General features: G+C 49.7%; 4 protein-coding genes across 4 annotated transcripts in view; 1 reads left to right on the forward strand and 3 right to left on the reverse strand.

Moving 5' to 3' along the window:
• LOC128721616 (uncharacterized) overlaps positions 1 to 1,108 on the reverse strand; it is a 51,265-nt gene extending 50,157 nt beyond the window's left edge. Inside the window, exon 1 of the mRNA XM_053815386.1 lies at positions 793 to 1,108. Coding sequence (XP_053671361.1) covers positions 793 to 1,108 — 316 coding nt within the window. The remainder of the gene's footprint in view (positions 1 to 792) is intronic.
• Positions 1,109 to 8,238: 7,130 nt separating this feature from the next.
• LOC128732008 (39S ribosomal protein L17, mitochondrial) lies at positions 8,239 to 8,977 on the forward strand. The gene has a single exon (XM_053825167.1). It carries the CDS (start codon positions 8,295 to 8,297, stop codon positions 8,913 to 8,915), a length of 621 nt encoding a protein of 206 aa, XP_053681142.1. The 5' UTR covers positions 8,239 to 8,294; the 3' UTR covers positions 8,916 to 8,977.
• Positions 8,978 to 10,502: 1,525 nt separating this feature from the next.
• On the reverse strand, positions 10,503 to 12,145 carry LOC128721738 (cytochrome P450 4d2-like). Its single transcript, XM_053815520.1, has 2 exons — positions 11,467 to 12,145; positions 10,503 to 11,388 (listed from the first exon to the last, which is right to left on the reverse strand). Exons 1-2 carry the CDS (start codon positions 12,102 to 12,104, stop codon positions 10,503 to 10,505), a joined length of 1,524 nt encoding a protein of 507 aa, XP_053671495.1. The 5' UTR covers positions 12,105 to 12,145.
• A 238-nt stretch (positions 12,146 to 12,383) lies between these two features.
• On the reverse strand, positions 12,384 to 14,112 carry LOC128721804 (probable cytochrome P450 4d14). Its single transcript, XM_053815596.1, has 2 exons — positions 13,481 to 14,112; positions 12,384 to 13,419 (listed from the first exon to the last, which is right to left on the reverse strand). Exons 1-2 carry the CDS (start codon positions 14,110 to 14,112, stop codon positions 12,519 to 12,521), a joined length of 1,533 nt encoding a protein of 510 aa, XP_053671571.1. The 3' UTR covers positions 12,384 to 12,518.
• Between the last annotated feature and the right edge of the window lie 4,181 nt (positions 14,113 to 18,293).

Genomic DNA, 18,293 nt, shown 5'->3' on the forward strand with positions numbered 1-18,293 from the left:
CCGCGTTTTGTTAGTGGGAGAACCTTTAGCAAGGATCAATCGATGCGCGAAAAACAACGACCAGCCTGGGAAAGCTGAGTCAACAAAATGGAGAATTTTAACAGTCGGTATCGAAAAGCCAAACCTGATGACTCATTTCGTTCACCCTGGGCTTTAGGTCGGAAAACAAGATTATGAGCTCATTATCACGCACATTATGGTTATGGCCGTTCTGGTGTGCCTCAATGATTAGAATTGGGCAATGATTAATGCGAGGTCAACATATGTATATGACCTTTCCCATGGCCTTTCGGTAGCCAGGAGTAGAGTGATAACAAACCATGAAGCCGTTTTATTGGAGCAAAAACTGATCGCTCCGGGGTTTGATTGCAAGCATTGGCGAGAGGCGATTTGATCGCTTCATCTTATCGCAGTCGTTAATCCAATCAAACAAAACATACAATTGTTGTAGTGTTCTGCTGTTGATAAGATAAGTCGCAAAATACGGTGAAGTCTTTTGAAGCGAGCTCTACTTACTAATAAACCTTCTTTACACATTTACACTGTTAGCTTAGTTAAGAGGTTTGATGTACTGAACGTGCAATTATTTAGGTATAACCATCGGTAACAGTGAGATTGATGTCGACGCTATATCCAAGCTACGAGGAAGGGGTTTAAAATAGGTTTGATAAAGTAAAGTAATACAAAAAATTAACAAAAAAGGATCCTCTTAACCTCCACATTGGGAAAGGGATCATTGGATCTTTGTACACACAATTTACATGGTTCTCTCTCTCTTCCCACCGGACTTACCTTTCGTTCCGGAACCGGCGTAAAAAGGACTCCCAACAGGGAACGCCCCACTTCCGGTGGGTGTGCGCGGATGAGCGGTTACCGGCGACGAAGCGGAAGCAGAAATGGCCGCGGCCACCGTCGAAGCCGAATCGTGAACTTGCGTTGCGACGGCTCCGATCGTTTTGGCTAGGTTCTTGCGCCGTTGGATCAGTTCCTTTTTCCACTGGGGGATAACGGTGGGGTCATGAGGGCCTCCACCACCACCACCCACCGTCCCTGCAGGAACCCCAGCCATGGCCGGGCCGGTATTGCTGGCGGGCGAATCGGCCATCATGCTGTTAGCGATCGTAACGAGGATCAAGGATCAAGCAGGGCGTTTGCGTCTTTGCAGGAATCGTCCTGCCGTACTTCAGGACACCTGTCGCACTGTGTCCTTGGCACTTTTGTTAGGGAAATTTGTCGAACCCTGCACGATGCGATACAGTTTGCGGGAACATGAATGAAAGATGAAATAGTTAAGCGATTAGATTAGCGACACTCGGAGGAAGGCGCAATTATCTTTCTTTTCGGTAGCAATTTAGCATATTATTCATACACACACAACGACTGGGGGACAAACATACACACACACACAGGTGCTTTGGCACCGGGGGAAAACAACGGCCGACGTGCGGATGCCGACAAATAGGTTAATTGTAGCCAGCGCGGGTTGGTTGTTGTTGATTTTGAGCTACTTTTGTTTCGCTAACGCCAACGTTGACGGCTGCTTTCACTAAGTTTGGAGTTAGTATTTTTTTTCTTCTTCTTTCTATACGAGTCTTCACCCTTTCCTAAACTTAATTACCTGCGCTGGTACGGGGGGGGGGGGGGGGGGCTGCTGACACTGTTTGGAAAATATTCCCTTCCCACTAGGTGATTCCTCTCTCTCTCTCTCTCTCTCTCTCTCTCGTGCTCCCATCAACCCACCATCATCCCACCTTTCTACGCGATGAAACCGTGAGAAAGCCCGCGCGACGGAGGGTGCAGCAGCCGACCAGACCATTCAAATGCAAATATGTCATTATTTTCCACTAAATCCGAAAACGAAACCCCCCCCCCCCCCCCTCACGGAGAGAGAGAAAGAGAGAGAGGTCGAGATTGGGCGAGGCGGTCAAAAGGGGAAGGCCCAATTTTCCCTGTGAAATGATATGAAGCAACAATCGCATCTCTCAATTGCACATTCCGATTGCACGGGATGGGGAAATGCTGGCCGGGGGACATACCAACCCTCAGGGGGAGGTGGAAGATTCTGATTTTCCACCCAGCTTTCGACATATTTTAAAACGATCCGGTGCCATTATGGAAAGGCGATCTGATGGCCCACGGTTCACGGTTTCCCGGTCGTGGTATCGGAACAGTTTTACGATGATCAGTAATTTTTTTTTTGAGCATGGGGTTTTGTCTATTCCACCCCCCCTGCCGGTTCTACTTTCGCACCCTCGCTTCCCGGACAGCTCGATAGAAACATTAACCACCGGGTGGTGTAATTTGTGAGGTCGGTTTTACTTTTTGGAAAGTATAAATTATACCGATCGGTTAATTACTTTCGCGTGGCGTGGAGTGTGGCTCGGGAAGCGATATTACGGGCAGTGTGTATCGGATTTTGGACATTTTCATTTAACAAAGAGAGTCAAATTACATAAAACAACAACCCATAGGGAATGAAAAGGGCGCACCACGAATCCCCAGCCCAAAAAAAAAACAGACACGCGTGTGCCAGAGCATGTAATATTTCTAATTGAAGTGGGGAATTCGCCATTTTAGAGAGGTGCTTCACCGATTGTCCACCCCGTCGGAGGTGTTTTCTGCTTCTTCGTTTTTGGCTGTTTGCTGGCCCTCCATGACGAATGTGTAGCTGTCGGGGCCCTTATCAACCGGTACCGATCTACAACAACCCTTGGCGGTCACATTCTTTTCTGCAGTCCAGTGTCCACTTTCCCGATAAGTGACCCGAGTGTGATAGCGACGGGCTTGGCTTGGTGGTTCAGGTGTTTCACAAAACCCACCCAACAACCGACGGGAGAGGCTGGTTTTTGTTTGCCATTTAATATTTAAAAAAAAAAACCTCCCAGGAGTAAAGAGAACCGTGGCCCATTGCTCGTTTTGGTTTCGTTCATTTTGTAGCGCTTTTCCGCTCCAACGTCACCGGTGGACCGGTTTGGTGCATAAAAATGGCAAACCAGCATAACATATGCGTGCCTCGTAGCATTCCCTCCCTGAACCGGCCCTGAAGCTGCTGGTGGAGTTTTTTTTAACGTCGCTTTTCGAGATTGTCTTTTCAAGGACGGCTCTCATCTGCCCCGTCGGGTTGGGATACTTTCACCTACCATCCCCACACGTACACACACACACACACATGGCTAGGCCAACACTTGCGCTTGCGTGCATACCGGTGCCACAAGTGCCACGCAAGAGCACACAGAGTTCAGTGGTGGTGTTGGCCTAGCGCGCCTGTCCATTGGCCTGGGGGAGAAAAAAAAACAAAACTGCAAACGAAACACATGGAAACGAGCGAAAAAGTAAGTAAAAATCGAAACAAAACGATGAATCGACACACAGGTGCGCGCGCGCTTATGCGTGTTTTCATGCGTAGCAAATATGTTCTTCTGACTTGCGATGGATGGGGGGGGTGAAAAACTAACCGAAAAAAAAATCATCCCCCAGGTGAGGCGTTTTGTTGGGGGTGAACGCGAGCGTGTGGTATGTTTTTTCTCTTTTTTTTTCAACCCAACGATTTCATAATACGAAGAAAAGTAACAGGGTGACGAGAGAAAGAGAGAAAGAAAAAAAAATACACCACACCACCGGCGAATCAATTTCCTTCATTTGGCCGCTGGGTTTTGGTCAATGGGCTTTGGCCGATTACTCGCCGATTCATGTTGATGCATCACGGTTTTTTTTCCCTCTCTTCTTCCTTCCGCTGGCATGCGATGCTTCCTCCCACCCATCCCTCGTCACCGCATACCGAAACCGTCCCTAATTGATAATCTGGTCTCTCATTACCGTGCGGACGAGTCACTGAACCAGCGGTGTGTAATGAAACCACCCCTTTTTTTTACGCACCGGACACCGGGAGGGTTGGAGGGTTGGTGGCGGCTGGTTTGGGGTTGAATTAAATCAATTATTTTCCAACATTCCCCGGGTGGAGGGGCCAGTGCAGGAACAGAAAACGCTTTACATTTTTGCCTCCCTTTTCGAAAAAAAAACCAAGCGCGCGCTAACGATGGATGGAAAATTTCCAACGTCATTTTGCGTGGAGAACGGCAGGAGCTGTCGATGATTCATCGGGTTGTCCTTCGATGTCCGTAAAAGGCCGCTCCCCATTCTAATTTCCGGGTCGGTTTCGGTTTCACCTAACCCTTATCATTGCCTTTCGGTCACCTTCTGGCCGACGATGATGGTTCCTAACAGATAGCCACGTTATCGTGTGGCCAGGAAGAGATATATGTATATAATATGATGGGTTGGGGGCACAAGAAATCAATACCAAGCGCATGTTAAAACGACGACGAAACAAGTCTACAGCCCCTACACGAAGGCTGGCAGGCAGATAATCTAGCCTTTTTTCCAAACCCGCCTACTCATCCTCCTGGGGAGGAAAAGGACGCAAAATCGAGGGTGGTGTTCGATTTTTCCCTCCCACTGGAATACGCCGCAATGCCCGTAGGGTTCGTGTGTCATGTCCCCAGACTACTCGATGGCTTGCTTTTATGTTTATTGCTCGATTTATCTGCGTGGCCTGTTATCACGCGGCTGCAACCGAACCAGCGCCAATGGAGGAAGCAAAAAAACCCTCCGAACGTTGTCAATCATATGATCGCGACCATCGACGCCGCGTGATAAGATAAATCAAAGTGACCGAAAGAGAGAAGGACGCGAGATTCGTGACTCCTTCCCGTACAAGGGTGTTCGATTTTTTATTGCAGAATCGCGTTTGTCTGTTAGTTAGTTCGTCCAATTAAGGTCACCGTACACGCCCGTCCGCTGCTGTTACGCACACAACCCGGCGAAAACGGGCGAACTTTGTTTTCCCAGCAACACGCCCTGCGGCTGGGAAAAATCGCAGCTTTCGAGTGACCAAACATGAAGGGAAAACAGGGCTGCATGAGCAAAGAAAAAAAACGGACGAAAAACAACCCACCACACAACAGCAGGAAGTACAACCAAACGCACGAAACGACGTAGGCCGCGCGAGAGTGAGAGAGAATAAAAAAAGCTGTCAAAAGTGTATGCTCTCTCGCTCGCTCGTCCTAACCCGTTGGGCCCTCGGAAAAGCAACAAAACAACACACAGCAGGCGGCCGTGGGGGAAAAACAAGCCGAATCGGCACGAAAAGCCAACGTGTGAAGGGAAAAATCACCACCATCGAGGCGCCCCATTGCGTGCGTGTGCGAGAAAATGAAGTAGGCAACAACAACGAAGCCCAACAACAACAAAAACAAGCGAAAACACAACAAGGAGCCGCGCCCGTCAAACTCCGACCGATCACAACAGAGCAAAATGTGCTCCACACCACTGAGAGATGCCGCTCTCAGCGATGGGATAGAAATTCAGCGAAGCGATGGAAAAGTGCCAGCAGCTGAAGAGAGTTCAAACAACTCTTTTTGCACGTCAACTCCCCACCTTCCTATCCGCCCACCGGACGATCCCTATCCCTTTATACAGCCACGAAACCAGAAACTGGATCGAGAGCGCAACACAGCACATTTGCATCATGGCGCGCGAGGCACACAGGTTTACTAACACCATCGTGATCGTATGAAACGCTTGCCGGCGCTACTGGACGAAGGAAATACATTGTCTATTTCCAGCCAGCAGTCAGCAGCCGTTCAGGCTGGCTTTTGTTTTGTTCTCTACTGCTGCTGCTGGGCTCGAGAAGGGGGTCGTGAGTCGGTGGAAGGAGCCCACCAGCGGGATTCTTCGTTCTTCTCCATGAAGCGCATTTCCTCCACGCACGCACGCAATCGAAAGCACCCACCCTGCCCCGGCTTATTATCGAATCTCTGCCACCGTTTGCATGAGATGAGACGCCATTTCGCTCTTTCGTTCGTTATCTCTCGCTCTCTCTCTCTGTCTTTTTCTCGCTCACTCGCGCAGAAAGGCATCACAGGTGAATGCGCGAACGGATACTCGCATCAAAAGCGTTCTCGTTCTCGTTCTCGTTTGTTTCACACTCAGCTCTTTCGTTCTAAATATCGCACTTTCTCCCTCCCACGCGTGCACACGCAAGCGCACCCATCTCTCTGTGCGGTTTTTCCCTTTTTTCGTTCGGTTGCCGCCATCGGATGGCTGCTGCTGCTGGGACGATGGACGATGCTGATGCTCTGGATTCCGCCCGTCAAGCGTTGTGCTGCGTGTGCGTGCATTGTTCTATGAAGCCACCGACGTTTCGGTTCGTACGCACTCTCTCTTTCTCGCGCCCTGATGTCAGGTGTGTCACCACCGGTTGTGGTGTTGGACGCGTGTCGTCGTCCTTCCTGTCACAAGCCAGCCAGCAAGTCAGCCAGCTTCAGACGACGAGGCCAACGACACTCGGCCCTCTATCTCGCTCGCACATAGCTGTTAAATGCTCGGTGGTCCCGGGGTGTTGCGCTCATTCCCAGCGCCCATTTTCACAGCACACTTTTGCGACCGGAGCCGGAGCCGGAGCATTTTCCCATACCCATCATAAATACCCGACGAAGAAATAGCACCACACACACACACGCACGCGCACACGACGGTGGTCCTATTAAAACAAGTGCACACGGTGGCCAGCCATCGATAGTGGCTGTCGTCAGAATGGGAGATGCCATGGAGCTTAGGAAATTGTAACGGACCGTTCAAGAACTGAGGTCAACCTGATGGTCGGGAGGGGGGTTGTGAGTGTGGTGTAGGTGGCCGCCATTGTCCTCCACTCCATCCAACTCATTGGCCACCTTCTAACGCGCATGCATGCAATTAATCGAGTTTTCACTCGCTCAGAACAACCAACCACGCGCCGCGAGTATCGCACACACAAGGAGACACAAACAAACGCACACACACACACACATGGACGAAACCCGAGACAAAAGAAAGGACACACTTACGCTCAGTGCACTAAAGGAGAACACACCACGAAAAAAGCGACGACACGTAACGGATCTAATTTCAGACGTCCTTAAGCCACCGGCCGCGAGTTTAGAAGCACTTTTTGGATTTCGCTTAGGCACCACGTTGCGTTGGTTAAATGGAACTGCACCGCCGTTTTCGTTAGCTGGCCACCAATGTGGACCAGTAGTGGTGCTGCGCGCGTTCTCACTCTGCTCCTGGTGCGTCCTGTCTGGTGGGCACTAGATTTTGGCTTTCACACACCACCACGGGAACACCGGGGCACGCTTCGACGCAGAAAGGGGTTGCGCAGAAGAGGAGCCTCGTTCGGTTTGCACACACTCTTACTCACTGCACCGAATGGTGAAAAAAAAATATCACCCGACCCGTTTGCTGCCGGATGCTATTGAAAACACGCAGAAGAACGCATCGCGTATAAATACGTGCGCTAACACGACGCGGCCAAGCAGCTCGATCGATATTAACCCGTTCCGGCCCGTCCGTGGTTTGACACTGTGGAAGCTGTTGTCGCTGCGCACGCACGGAGAAGCTGCTGCTGACCGGTTTCGTCCCGGACCGAGGAGAACAGAATTCGAACTAACCCGCCCGGGTTGCGCGACCGTTGTGCAAATCAAGGGAAAGAGCGAGCGAGCAAGCGAGATGGGAAAGAAAAAGAGAACGCGCGCGGTTCGTGGAACTCGTACGGGAAGCCCGAAGAAGAAATGCCGTAAATCGAACAAAAAGAACAGCCCGATGGCGATTATCTCTACCTGATCCTGCCACGCGACAAGATCCTTGGTTTAAATCCTCACATACACACACACGTACACACGCACTTACGCAAAGGAAGGTGTCCTGTCGGGGGGCAGGACACGTTGAAGCAATTCACAATGACGGCGGACACTACTGTGTTGTTTGTTCGTCGTTAGCCGGGCGATGCTGGAATAAGAAACACTAGGCATTGAGCTAGGCTCCGAGGCACAACTCCATTGTTTAACTCGAATTCAACCGAACGCGCGAGAATGAGAGAGAAAGAAGCCGCACTCGAGGTGTGTATACGTGAGCTGAGCTCACAGCTTTTTTTTCGCGACTGCCATCAGCAGCTTGATTGTTTGACATTTATACGGTCGATTAATAGCCACACGGGGGTGTTTAGATTTCGATTGGCCAAAAATGGATATTCATTAAACAAATCTGCAATCCACATAGAAACAAAACGTGATCTAAACTATCGTATACATACTTTTCTTTGGCGAATTGTGTTTTCTGCAACCACCTCGCATCTAGTCACTTTGACACACAACATTCTGTCTGACAGTTCGAACGTCATAAACAGCCGGGTAATGTGTTTTGATTAAATAACGCACGCGATTTTATTAAAGTTTTTCAGGATTAAATAGATTTTTACAATGAATCAGGCCGAGGTGACGAAGTTAATGTCGCAGCTGCGAATAGCTATCCGCCCGCGGCATCGCAACCTTAAAAATATCGACGGTCCCGAAGGACGGCTGCTTAAATTACGCAAAACGGTGACGGCGCTAGTGAAACACGAGCGAATCGAGCTTAACTACCAACGAGCGGATGAGGCTCGTGCGTACGCAGAACGTTTAATATCTGACGCTATACGCAATGGAGATCGCCACAAGCCGACGATGGAAATGGCCGATTACTGGCTGCTGGAAAAGCAGCTCGTTCACAAGCTCTTCAAGGTGCTGGCCCCGCGCTTCGAGGAATACAAAGTGTCGGCGACGCGTATGTACAAAGCCCCAAAGGAGTACCCGGGCTGGTATCGCAAGCGAGCGGTTTTGGAGCTACGAGGCAATCCGTACCCTGCGCTATTGCCCAATCCAGCCAACAACCGAAACCTGCTGCACAATTTGCTGATGGACGAAGCGAAAAAGGACTACCGGAGGGAAAAGTACGCGGAAATTGCCGCCCAGATCGTACCCGGCAGTGCCCCGGTCGAGACTCCAGTGGTGGAAGAAACGACTGCTAACGAGCCACCGAAAAAGGCTCAACCGTCAGCCTAGTCCAATGTACCTAGTTTAATGTCATTTATTTAGATTTATAGTAGAACACAAGAACAATAAATTGTCGCAAAAGAGCATGAAAGCATGGGAAAAGCTCTTGCGTGAAGATTGAATGTAAATGCGGTGTTGCTGTATTATTGATTTTCCCCGTCCGGCTTTTGGGTTGTGGAAGGGAGGTCGGTCGTTGAGATTATTTACAATCGCCATTATGGAATACGCGCATTCGGACGACCTCGAGCATAAAAGGGGCAATAGCGTCGTCGCTCCGTCCGAAACATCCGAACGTACACCCTAGCCGAAATCTGTGTCAAGGATATTGTTTCGTTGCGCATCTCCGATATGGGAAAGGGATTTCTTAGCTATTCCCCGAACTAAACAGAAGACGCGGCGTTTCATATGAAATCTCGCGCAAGGAAAATAGATGTAACACAATATGAAAGCGACAAATGCGGCGTGGGATTGAGCGCCACTTTTTCCCCGTTCATTTGAAATGAGATTGAATGGAGCATATTCCATGATTTTTTCGAGTCCCCCGCCTGAAGGACACTCTACTTGGAAATCTGATACTGACAGGAACTTTGATTGCATTTGGCAACGAGAAGTTATGGCTCGCTTATGGAAGATCATATTTTTAACTTCGCAAAATCTTTCATTCCTGTGAGGAACCGGTGATATCCCTAGGGTTTCGACAAGAAGGCTTGTTTTCCCCACCCCCACGCTGCAATGGGATATAAAAATTACCATATTGTGGCACTCTCGCAAACATATTGACACGCGTACCACAGCACAGAAAATCGTTACACCGCTCGTAATCAACATTTTTATGTTGTTCATTATTTTTTCCCACCGTTACACGCGTGCTGTTTCTCGTAAACCACGCGGCGCGTTAGGTTTCCGGAAATTGCACCCGCACGGAATGCGACCGCAGGAAATGCAGGACACAACGTGGTGGGCAAACCCTTGTGGGAAGACGCAAAATGATAGTTCATAAAACGGACCCCGCAAGATATCAATTTAACAAACGACCCCCAGAAGGGACGACACACGCACATCTCGGATGACAAAGTGTCGTCAGGCCGGCCATCATGCAAGGGACTTTGGGACATACGTCACTTCACTTCGGATGATTTTCGATGTTCTCTCGAATGGGACACGTACCCAAAACCGACGTCTGCACTTGATGTTTGCGTTTGATTACAAGCTGCGAGGCCATATGGACAATTTCAACCGTATCCTAGGCGGACGCTAGTGGCTAGGTCTGCTTGCCGGCCGGCCGGTAGTGCTTGCTGCGTTATGACGCCAGCGTGACCAGACGATGATGACCAAAATGGCCGAACGGCGGGTCGTTACGGGTCGGAAAGTGCAACGGTCATAATTATGATGGCATAAATTCATAATACAATTACACGAGTGTCCTTCTCTTCGTACGGGCGTCGAGCAGCGCAGTCGAGATCTGAACGACACATGACACACGAAACACGCGTACTTTAGAAAGTTTCCTCCGCACACTCCAGGAGTGTGGGTGTTGTTTACTGTGCCTTCGAATGAAATTCAACCGTTCCATCGCATCTGTTGTGAGGTGAGCAACTATCGTTCTAAAATTTTAATAAAAGCCCCCTGAAATGGCTTCAGCGATAGGTCGGCCTTTAACTGTAATACATTCTGTTCCTCGCACGGCCCCAAACGGAACCGCGTCAGTAGCTTAACCAGCATGGTTTTCATCTCAAGTATCGCGAACCGTTGCCCGATACAGGACCGCACGCCCAAACTGAACGGAAGATAGCTAAAGGCTTTCTGCTGTTCGGCACCGTCATCCGCGAACCGTTCCGGCCGGAAACGATCCGGCTCGGGGTAGTAATCGGGGTCATTCTGCATGACGTAGATGTTCAGCATAATATCCGTGCCGGGTGGAATCGGCACACCGTCAATGACCATATCCTCCGCGGACGTCCTGCCAATCATCGGCACCGACGGGCTAATACGAAGCGTTTCCTTGATGACCTGCTCCATGTACTTGAGATCCTGCAGGGAGGCGTACGTTGGCCTCACAGAATGAGCATCCCGCGAGTCACCGAAGATGGAGACGATCTCGTCGTACAACCGCTGCTGTACGGTCTCATCACGGGAGATAAAGTACAACAGGAAACTCATACAAGACGTTACAGTTTCGTGCCCGGCGAACATGAACGTGTCCACTTCGCCACGGATGTCTTTGTCCGGTATGGGCTGTCCGTCGAAGCGCGTTTCCAGCAGCAGATCCAAAAACGTCATCTTGCACGTGCGATTTTCCTCGTCTCGTGTGCGAACCGGTGGATCAACCAGCCGCTTCTTACGTTCGCGAATCACCGAACTCGTGAAGCGATGGATCGTGTGTTTGAGTTTTGTTTCGCGACGTCCGGCATCTGTCCAGGAGTAGACGAGATCATTGCTCACCAGCGGGTTGAACATGCGCTTGTGTACCAGATCGATCATTCTGCGGGTGGAATTCAATAGAATCGAGCACGTGGAAAATATGATCGAATTTACCGATCGCGCGAGGTGTTGCACTTACTCTTCCGTTGCTTGTACGAACTCCACGTTCGGGTTGGTTTGACACTGCAACTGTACGCCCATCGCCGTCTCGCAGATAATGTCCATCGCGCAGTACCGCAGCGGTTCATAAATATCACAGTCGGTACCGTTTGCATGCTGCGATAGCTTCTGCACCAGCACGTCCGCTTGTGCGATCATCGTGTGCAAGAAGTCGTCAAGCATTTTATAATGAAACGCAGGGTTTATCAGCTTCCGGCGGGTGCTCCAGCGTTCTCCACTCAACAGGACACTGCTTAAACCGATCCACGGTTGCAGGAAGCGATAGAATTTGGGTTTCAGGATCGTTTTCGCCTGCATGACCTGCTCGATGACGCGCGGTTCGCTGATCAGAAGCTTAAACTCGTTGCCTAGCTCTTGAAGTACCAAGTTCTTCCCATACCGGTGGTGGCAATCGACCAGCGTGCGCAGGATCCCATCGGGTGAGGTGTCCTTGAAGAGATGTGCACTTCCCAACAGTGGCACCGACGGTAGCGTTTGAAAGTTTGGAAGTTGCTTCACCAGGGATGCAGCACGGCGTCTGTTCGAGAGCACCTTCAGCACGACATACACGGTTGTGGCGAGTATTATGGTCAGCAACAGGAGCGAGCTCAACGCCATCTCTCACGGGTACACAGTGGACTACGTAGAAGCAACTTTCCTTATGCTGCTTCCGTTTACATCTGAATGCGATTAAGCCAGCACTGTTATTTTTAAGCTGCAGCAGCTGGCTGGGGGATTATAATCACCAAGGCCGGCTTGGTGTCGTGCTGGGGGTTATCTCGAACTGAATTTTAAGTAGGTGCCCTTTAAATGTAATCTTCGATTTTGAGAATTTAAGACCAATTGCAGCGTGATTCTATCGCCGTTTAATATATTTATTTATACATGTTTGCATGAGAAAATGGTAAAATTATCACATCAACCGATAATGGATGGATTTGCCGATCCTGTGCTGTTTTGTCAGCCATTCTTTAGGCGGGCTTATCTTATCGACGCTGGTTTACGAGAAACGCATGCTGCTCTATCCTTGGCTTATCGTCGGACAACTTTTACGAACGCTCCGTTCACGGGCTTCAACGTCATGTCGGTCTTGATGCGCAGTTGGTTGGCTTTTTCACACGGTAGCAGCCGAAAGTTGGCCACCAGTTTGACAAGGATTGCCTTTATCTCCAGCATGGCATACCGCTGACCGATGCAGTTTCGCGATCCGGCACTGAACGGGATGTAGCTGTATGGTTGCCGCTGGGCCGATGCATCCTCGCTAAACCGCTCCGGATCGAAACGCTCGGGTTCCGGATACAGCACGGGATCGTTGTGGAGTGCGTAGATGAAGATACCAAAATCGATACCCTTCGGTATGGTTACTCCGTCGATGATCATATCCCCGGCCGATCGACGACCCATGATCGGCACAGAGGGATTGATTCGAAGCGTTTCCTTAACCACCATCTCGAGATACTTCAGCTCTTGCAGCGTGCCATACGTCAGCTCTTGGCTCTTTGCATCCGGACCAACGATCGCCTGTATCTCGTCGTACACGCGCTCCTGGATGACAGGATCCTGCGAGAGATAATACGCTGCAAAGCTGATACACGACGTGGTCGTGTCGTGACCGGCAAACATGAACGTGTCCACTTCCTCCCGGATGTCTGAATCCGACAGCGGTTTATCGTCGATCGTGACATTCAGCAGCAGATCGAGCAGGGTCATGCGCCGTTTTTCATACACATCGTTCTCCTGAAGCTGCTCCTGCGTGCGCTGCTGCTCGCGTTCGTCCTGCAGTTGCTTTTTTCGCTCGCTGATGACTTGGTGAGCGAATCCGTGTACCACCTTGACCAGTTCCTCCTGGCGCCGGTGTGCTTTGGTGAACTGAAACGTCCACTTGTACTCGCGTAGCAACGAAAACAGCCGCTTGAAGATGATGTCTGAGATCCTGAAATATGACGCGATCGTTAGTGACGCTTCTCCCTATTCACCAGCTGACGCGAACTTACTCTTTGACCGCCTGGACGTACTCAGAGTGGGGCTGATGCTGCGTGTTCAGCTTCACCCCCATGGCAGACTCGGAGATAATGTCCAACGCGCAGTAGGTCACGTTCTCGTAGACATCGAAATCACCACCTCCTGCATGCTTCTCCAGCTTTCGCATGAGAACGTCCGCATGGTGGTTCATTACCACGAGAAAGTCCTCCAGGATTTTGAAATGAAACGTGGGCGTGATGATCTTTCGCCGTTGGGCCCACTTTGAGCCTGTTGATATGACCAGCCCGGTGCCGAGCCACGGTACCATGAAGTCGTAGATGATCGTTTTCTCGATCGTGCGCGCTTGCATAACCTGCTCGATCACCTTCGGGTCACAGATCTGCAAGGAGGGTTGATTAAACAGCCCCTCGGTGATGAGATTCCGCCCGTACAACCGATGAAAATTGGAGAACGTCTTGAAGATGCCCTCAGGTGTCGGGTCTTTGAAGTGGTACGCCGAACCGAGCACCGGAACGGACGGTATGCACGTGAAGTTTGGCAGCAGGTTTCTTAGTTTGGCCGCTGCAGCGCGATTCCGTACGATAGTGACCACCATCCACGAGATCGCGATGCCCAGAAGGGTCGTTAGCAGCACGAGAAACATCACGAACGTCCTTGGTAGCACCCGGGAAGCAAATCGAAGGCCCCAGCGTGACTTAAGTGATCACGGCGAAGAATTGCGCACCCGACCAAAAACAACGAATTTCACAACTGAATGACCACTTAGCCGATTTGACCAGACCACCGCCAGTATTCTATTGCTGCGGTGGAACGTGGCCGTGTGCGTTCCATCGTGGACAGCATTCCAGCAAAAAGCAGTAGCTTAATGCTGGTGGTGTACGTACAACCGCATCTAACGCCCAAATTATAGATAATGCCAGCGGCTCTTCACCGCAGTGCGATGAAAACGTGTATAAACGCTACGAGTGTCGTTAACGTCGACCAGTGAAAAATGACGACACACAACGACATTTCGGTATATCACAATTTTTATTCGTATTTTCCAACCCGCAGGAGAGCTCAATAGATAACGTTCCATGCGATAAGAAGTACCTCATGCACTCTTGATTGAGAAACACTGGCCACCCCCCATCCATGGTGGTGGGTAGGTCATGATAGAATAGTTAACATGTTTTGAAGCACTGGACAAAAATGTGTGCCGCATGAAAGCATTAATAAAGTGCCTTAGGTGGCTATCATCGAAAACTTGTTGTTACATAACATAAGTCGATCGCTTTTTGTAGTGGCCAAGGCCAATGCTACATGAAAAGCTTAATGGGAAAATTCGTAACGAGCCCGCTCCAATTAAACATGGCCATAAGACCATTCAGTAGAATGCTTCACTGTGTCATCACCGACATCCGGCAAAAATTTCACATTTCAGCCAGGATTTCCAAGAACAAACACATGTGCACATGCATCTCTTTTGATTTGCTTTCCAGCAGGATGTGAATAATGCAGCTTATCCTGGATGCAAGCTTCCTGGAAACAAGGCGGAAGAAATATATGTTGCACCTCCGACGAGTGCCGATCATGATTGCATGACTGCAAACATTGCACAAACGCACGAAACACGGAAATGCAGTGATCGCATTATGGGATATTTTGCCAGGCAAAATGAAGTAAGCTGAAATGTTACACCACCGTTTGAAAAGGATTTGGGAAAAGGCTACTATCTATTCGACTGACGTGTCATCAAAAATTAATTGTCTGCTTTCGAGATTAAACTCACATCCATGTCTTCCTCGGTGGACGCCATTATACGAATGTTTTATGGATCAATTCTAGAGGAAACCGCACGCTGGAGATTACCTGTTTCTATTCCATTTCAATTTCCGACCAGTGAGGTCGAGACAGGTGAAAAATCAATAGCATGTTCGAACTTGGATATCCCTTCCGCCCGACTCGAACGTAATCTATTCGTTTCAACCTGGCAGCGTTTCTCCAACATCCTTCGTGGACTTCAGACCGGACGATGGATATGAAAGAAAAAAAAATAACTATCTATTCCAAGCACCCTCCCTGCCGTGAGCTAGCTTCAGGGTTTGACGGGTTAAGGGTTTCTTCCGAGGCGGAAAGGTTTCGCACGCCCGATCGAGTGGAAATTGGATTGGAATGAATGAATTCCTAACCATTCGCAGCCCACGGCGGCCTACACGCGTTATCGGGTCAACGATGTATCCTTTCCCGACGACCCCATTCCGAGGGGCGAACCCATTACTCGACATAAACACCCAGCTTCATGTTGTTTCCACGTGGAGCCATGATACACATAACTTCGGTCCAGAGTCTGCATGTTGTGGGGGTGGAATTCAAGGAGCCAATGTAATACCTGACGAGCGCAAACGGTGGCCCGTGCTCGAGCATGGTAAAATTTATTACAATTATTTATCGAATCGTCGAAAGTCGAGACGCAATCCCGGCCCACAAGTGTTGGTCCAAAGCCAGAATGCAGAAGTGTCCGCTGCCGATGATGAATACATGGCCCGGCCCGGGTTGTGGGGCGCACTGGCTGCGCACAAGAAGAAGCCGGACGAAGATATCGGCGAGCCTTGGAGGGCTTTGATTATAATTTATAACCCCGACCGCTAATAATTCGAGGCAGCACAACAATGGCCAACAACAACATGCCGGCGTTCGATGCTGGTGCCGTCCTTTAGCTTACCTAGGCGCGATCAGGTGGCTTTTCGGAGGGGGCGAAATCTCGTAAATCAGGATGGCCCCGTCGTTCGTTCGTAATGCAGGTGGCAGCGAATGGAGACGCACGACGATACGTTTAACGTTACCGTATGCCTGATTTATTTCCTCCATGCCTTCGCGTTTGCCTTCCCCCAAAAGCCGACCGGTCGGAGGTCGATTTAACGCGCCAAGTCGCCCTAGGTGTCGGAACGGACCGTTGTTTCGAGAAGGATGCTTCGATTGTCTTCGATCATCGCGCGGCGAGACCTTTCTTCCTTTCAGGGAAGGATGAAATTTATGCAACAAAAGCTGCCCGACCTGATCATTACATTGCCGTGCTCAAGACGCGCAACATTCGCCACGTCGCCATCGTGCCAGTGATGGTGGAGTGAAATTATGCGAATCCTTGTGCTCCTTCGACGGGCAGCGCCGCCAAACAAAGGTCCGAGCTTTGATCGATGGTTCTAATAAGGTAATTGAGTGGAAAATATGACGATATTAGATGCGACCAGAATTGCTTCCGGAGCCATAAATTGAAATGATAGGCGAATTTTTAAATTTATAGAGGATTTTTTTTCGGTGTTTATGAAATTACTTTTAACATTGATATGGCACGAGGGAATTGCCTTGTGCTATTGACAAACCAAGCCCAAAAATAATACCATTACTCGACCTTCTCGAGTATCAATAGCCGCGAGAAAAAAAGTGAAACGATCAAACACTATTTCCATGCCGGTAAAACTAATTATTAATGCCGGCTGCTATGCAAAAACGGGAAAATCAAAGTCACCGTGCACCGTGACCGAAGGGCCCGAGTTAGCGCATGAAATGGGACGCATTCTTCGTTCATCCGGGGTTAAAAAAAAACCAATCAAATGGCAAATTTATCCGTTCCAGGAATTCACCCGCGTAATACTACCGGCCCAGCAGCAACTCGCTGGATCGAATGATAGCCGAAACTTCATCGTCCCTTTGATGTCACGTTTGGTTCAAGCGGTCGATCCGTTTAACACCGGCGGGCTGTTTTATCGGACGGACGAACAAGCTAATTCCGGGCGATCCCTTTTTTTCTACTATCCTGACAAAGCCAACGAAGGAGAGAGAGTGCGAAGATGATCCCGACACAATGGCCCGAGATAACGGCCTTCGTTCGGGGTCGATGCAGATAAAGCAAACCGAATGTAATTTGGGTAAACAAATCAAATTATTGATTCCTTCGACAGACCCCAAGACGGATGAGGCCCCGAATAGCGGCACGCAGGCTCGTGCAGGCTTTACCGCGAATTAATTTGCCCCGTCAAGGCGGGGTTTGTCTTGTAGCTTAAGGACGGAAATCCTATTATCGTTCGCATTCCTGCCTGTGAGAAGCGTCGTCGTGCGTCACCTGACATCAGATGGTTGCATACCTCGCAGGCGCTCGAAAACAGGCGACGGTTGGTTCGTGGGGAAATATCCCGAGACGCTCTCTCTTCACGCTGTTTTGAAGGAGCAAGCAGAGATTGAAGGTGATCCTGACCGTCAGGTGATCTCGGGTCTTATAAACGACGCCTATCCGCAGCTGTGAGTATATGTTCGAGAATACTATGAAACGGCGACTAGCTTTTATTCGCATGCTTGCACGTTTTCATACGAAAGTTAGTTCAATGATCGACCTTCTTTGTCCCATCGCAAAAGCTGTAGAACGACTAAAGTTTGAACGTGGGTCCAACGCGATGAATGTACATTTTATCGCCCTAATGGTCGTAATTTAACGATACGCTTTCGTGCATTTTTAAACGCCACCGAATGGTCGGAAGGAAAAGCCCAATTGGTTCATCAGTTAGAATGGAAAAGAAAAGCACCGCATCGTCGTCCCATCCGCGTAGCCCAGAGCATCATTTGAGCTATGAAATCTGCAACAATATAGCGCGGTGATGAAATTAAGCAGAGTGAGCCGGCTCCTTTCAGCCAAACTTTCCCATTTTGATGAATGGCACTTTTTTTTCACCATTCGGAACACCATTTTCCGCCAGCCTATGTGCGGGGCACATCGGTGCCCAGCGGCATAATAAATCGATCCGGACTGCCGATCCGGTTTGACGCAGAACGGCCGCAGCATAATGTAGC

The sequence above is a fragment of the Anopheles nili genome, chromosome 2 (genome assembly GCF_943737925.1).
Source record: "Anopheles nili chromosome 2, idAnoNiliSN_F5_01, whole genome shotgun sequence".
In the NCBI taxonomy this organism is placed as follows: domain Eukaryota; kingdom Metazoa; phylum Arthropoda; class Insecta; order Diptera; family Culicidae; genus Anopheles; species Anopheles nili.

Bases quoted from the DNA above. Each gene is read 5' to 3' on its own strand.
- LOC128732008 (XM_053825167.1), top strand. From the start codon at position 8,295: ATGAATCAGGCCGAGGTGACGAAGTTAATGTCGCAGCTGCGAATAGCT.
- LOC128721738 (XM_053815520.1), bottom strand. From the start codon at position 12,104: ATGGCGTTGAGCTCGCTCCTGTTGCTGACCATAATACTCGCCACAACC. The intron at 11,389-11,466 runs GTAAGTGCAACA...TTCCACCCGCAG, and splicing joins TTCGTACAAGCAACGGAAGA to AATGATCGATCTGGTACACA.
- LOC128721804 (XM_053815596.1), bottom strand. From the start codon at position 14,112: ATGTTTCTCGTGCTGCTAACGACCCTTCTGGGCATCGCGATCTCGTGG. The intron at 13,420-13,480 runs GTAAGTTCGCGT...GTCATATTTCAG, and splicing joins TACGTCCAGGCGGTCAAAGA to GATCTCAGACATCATCTTCA.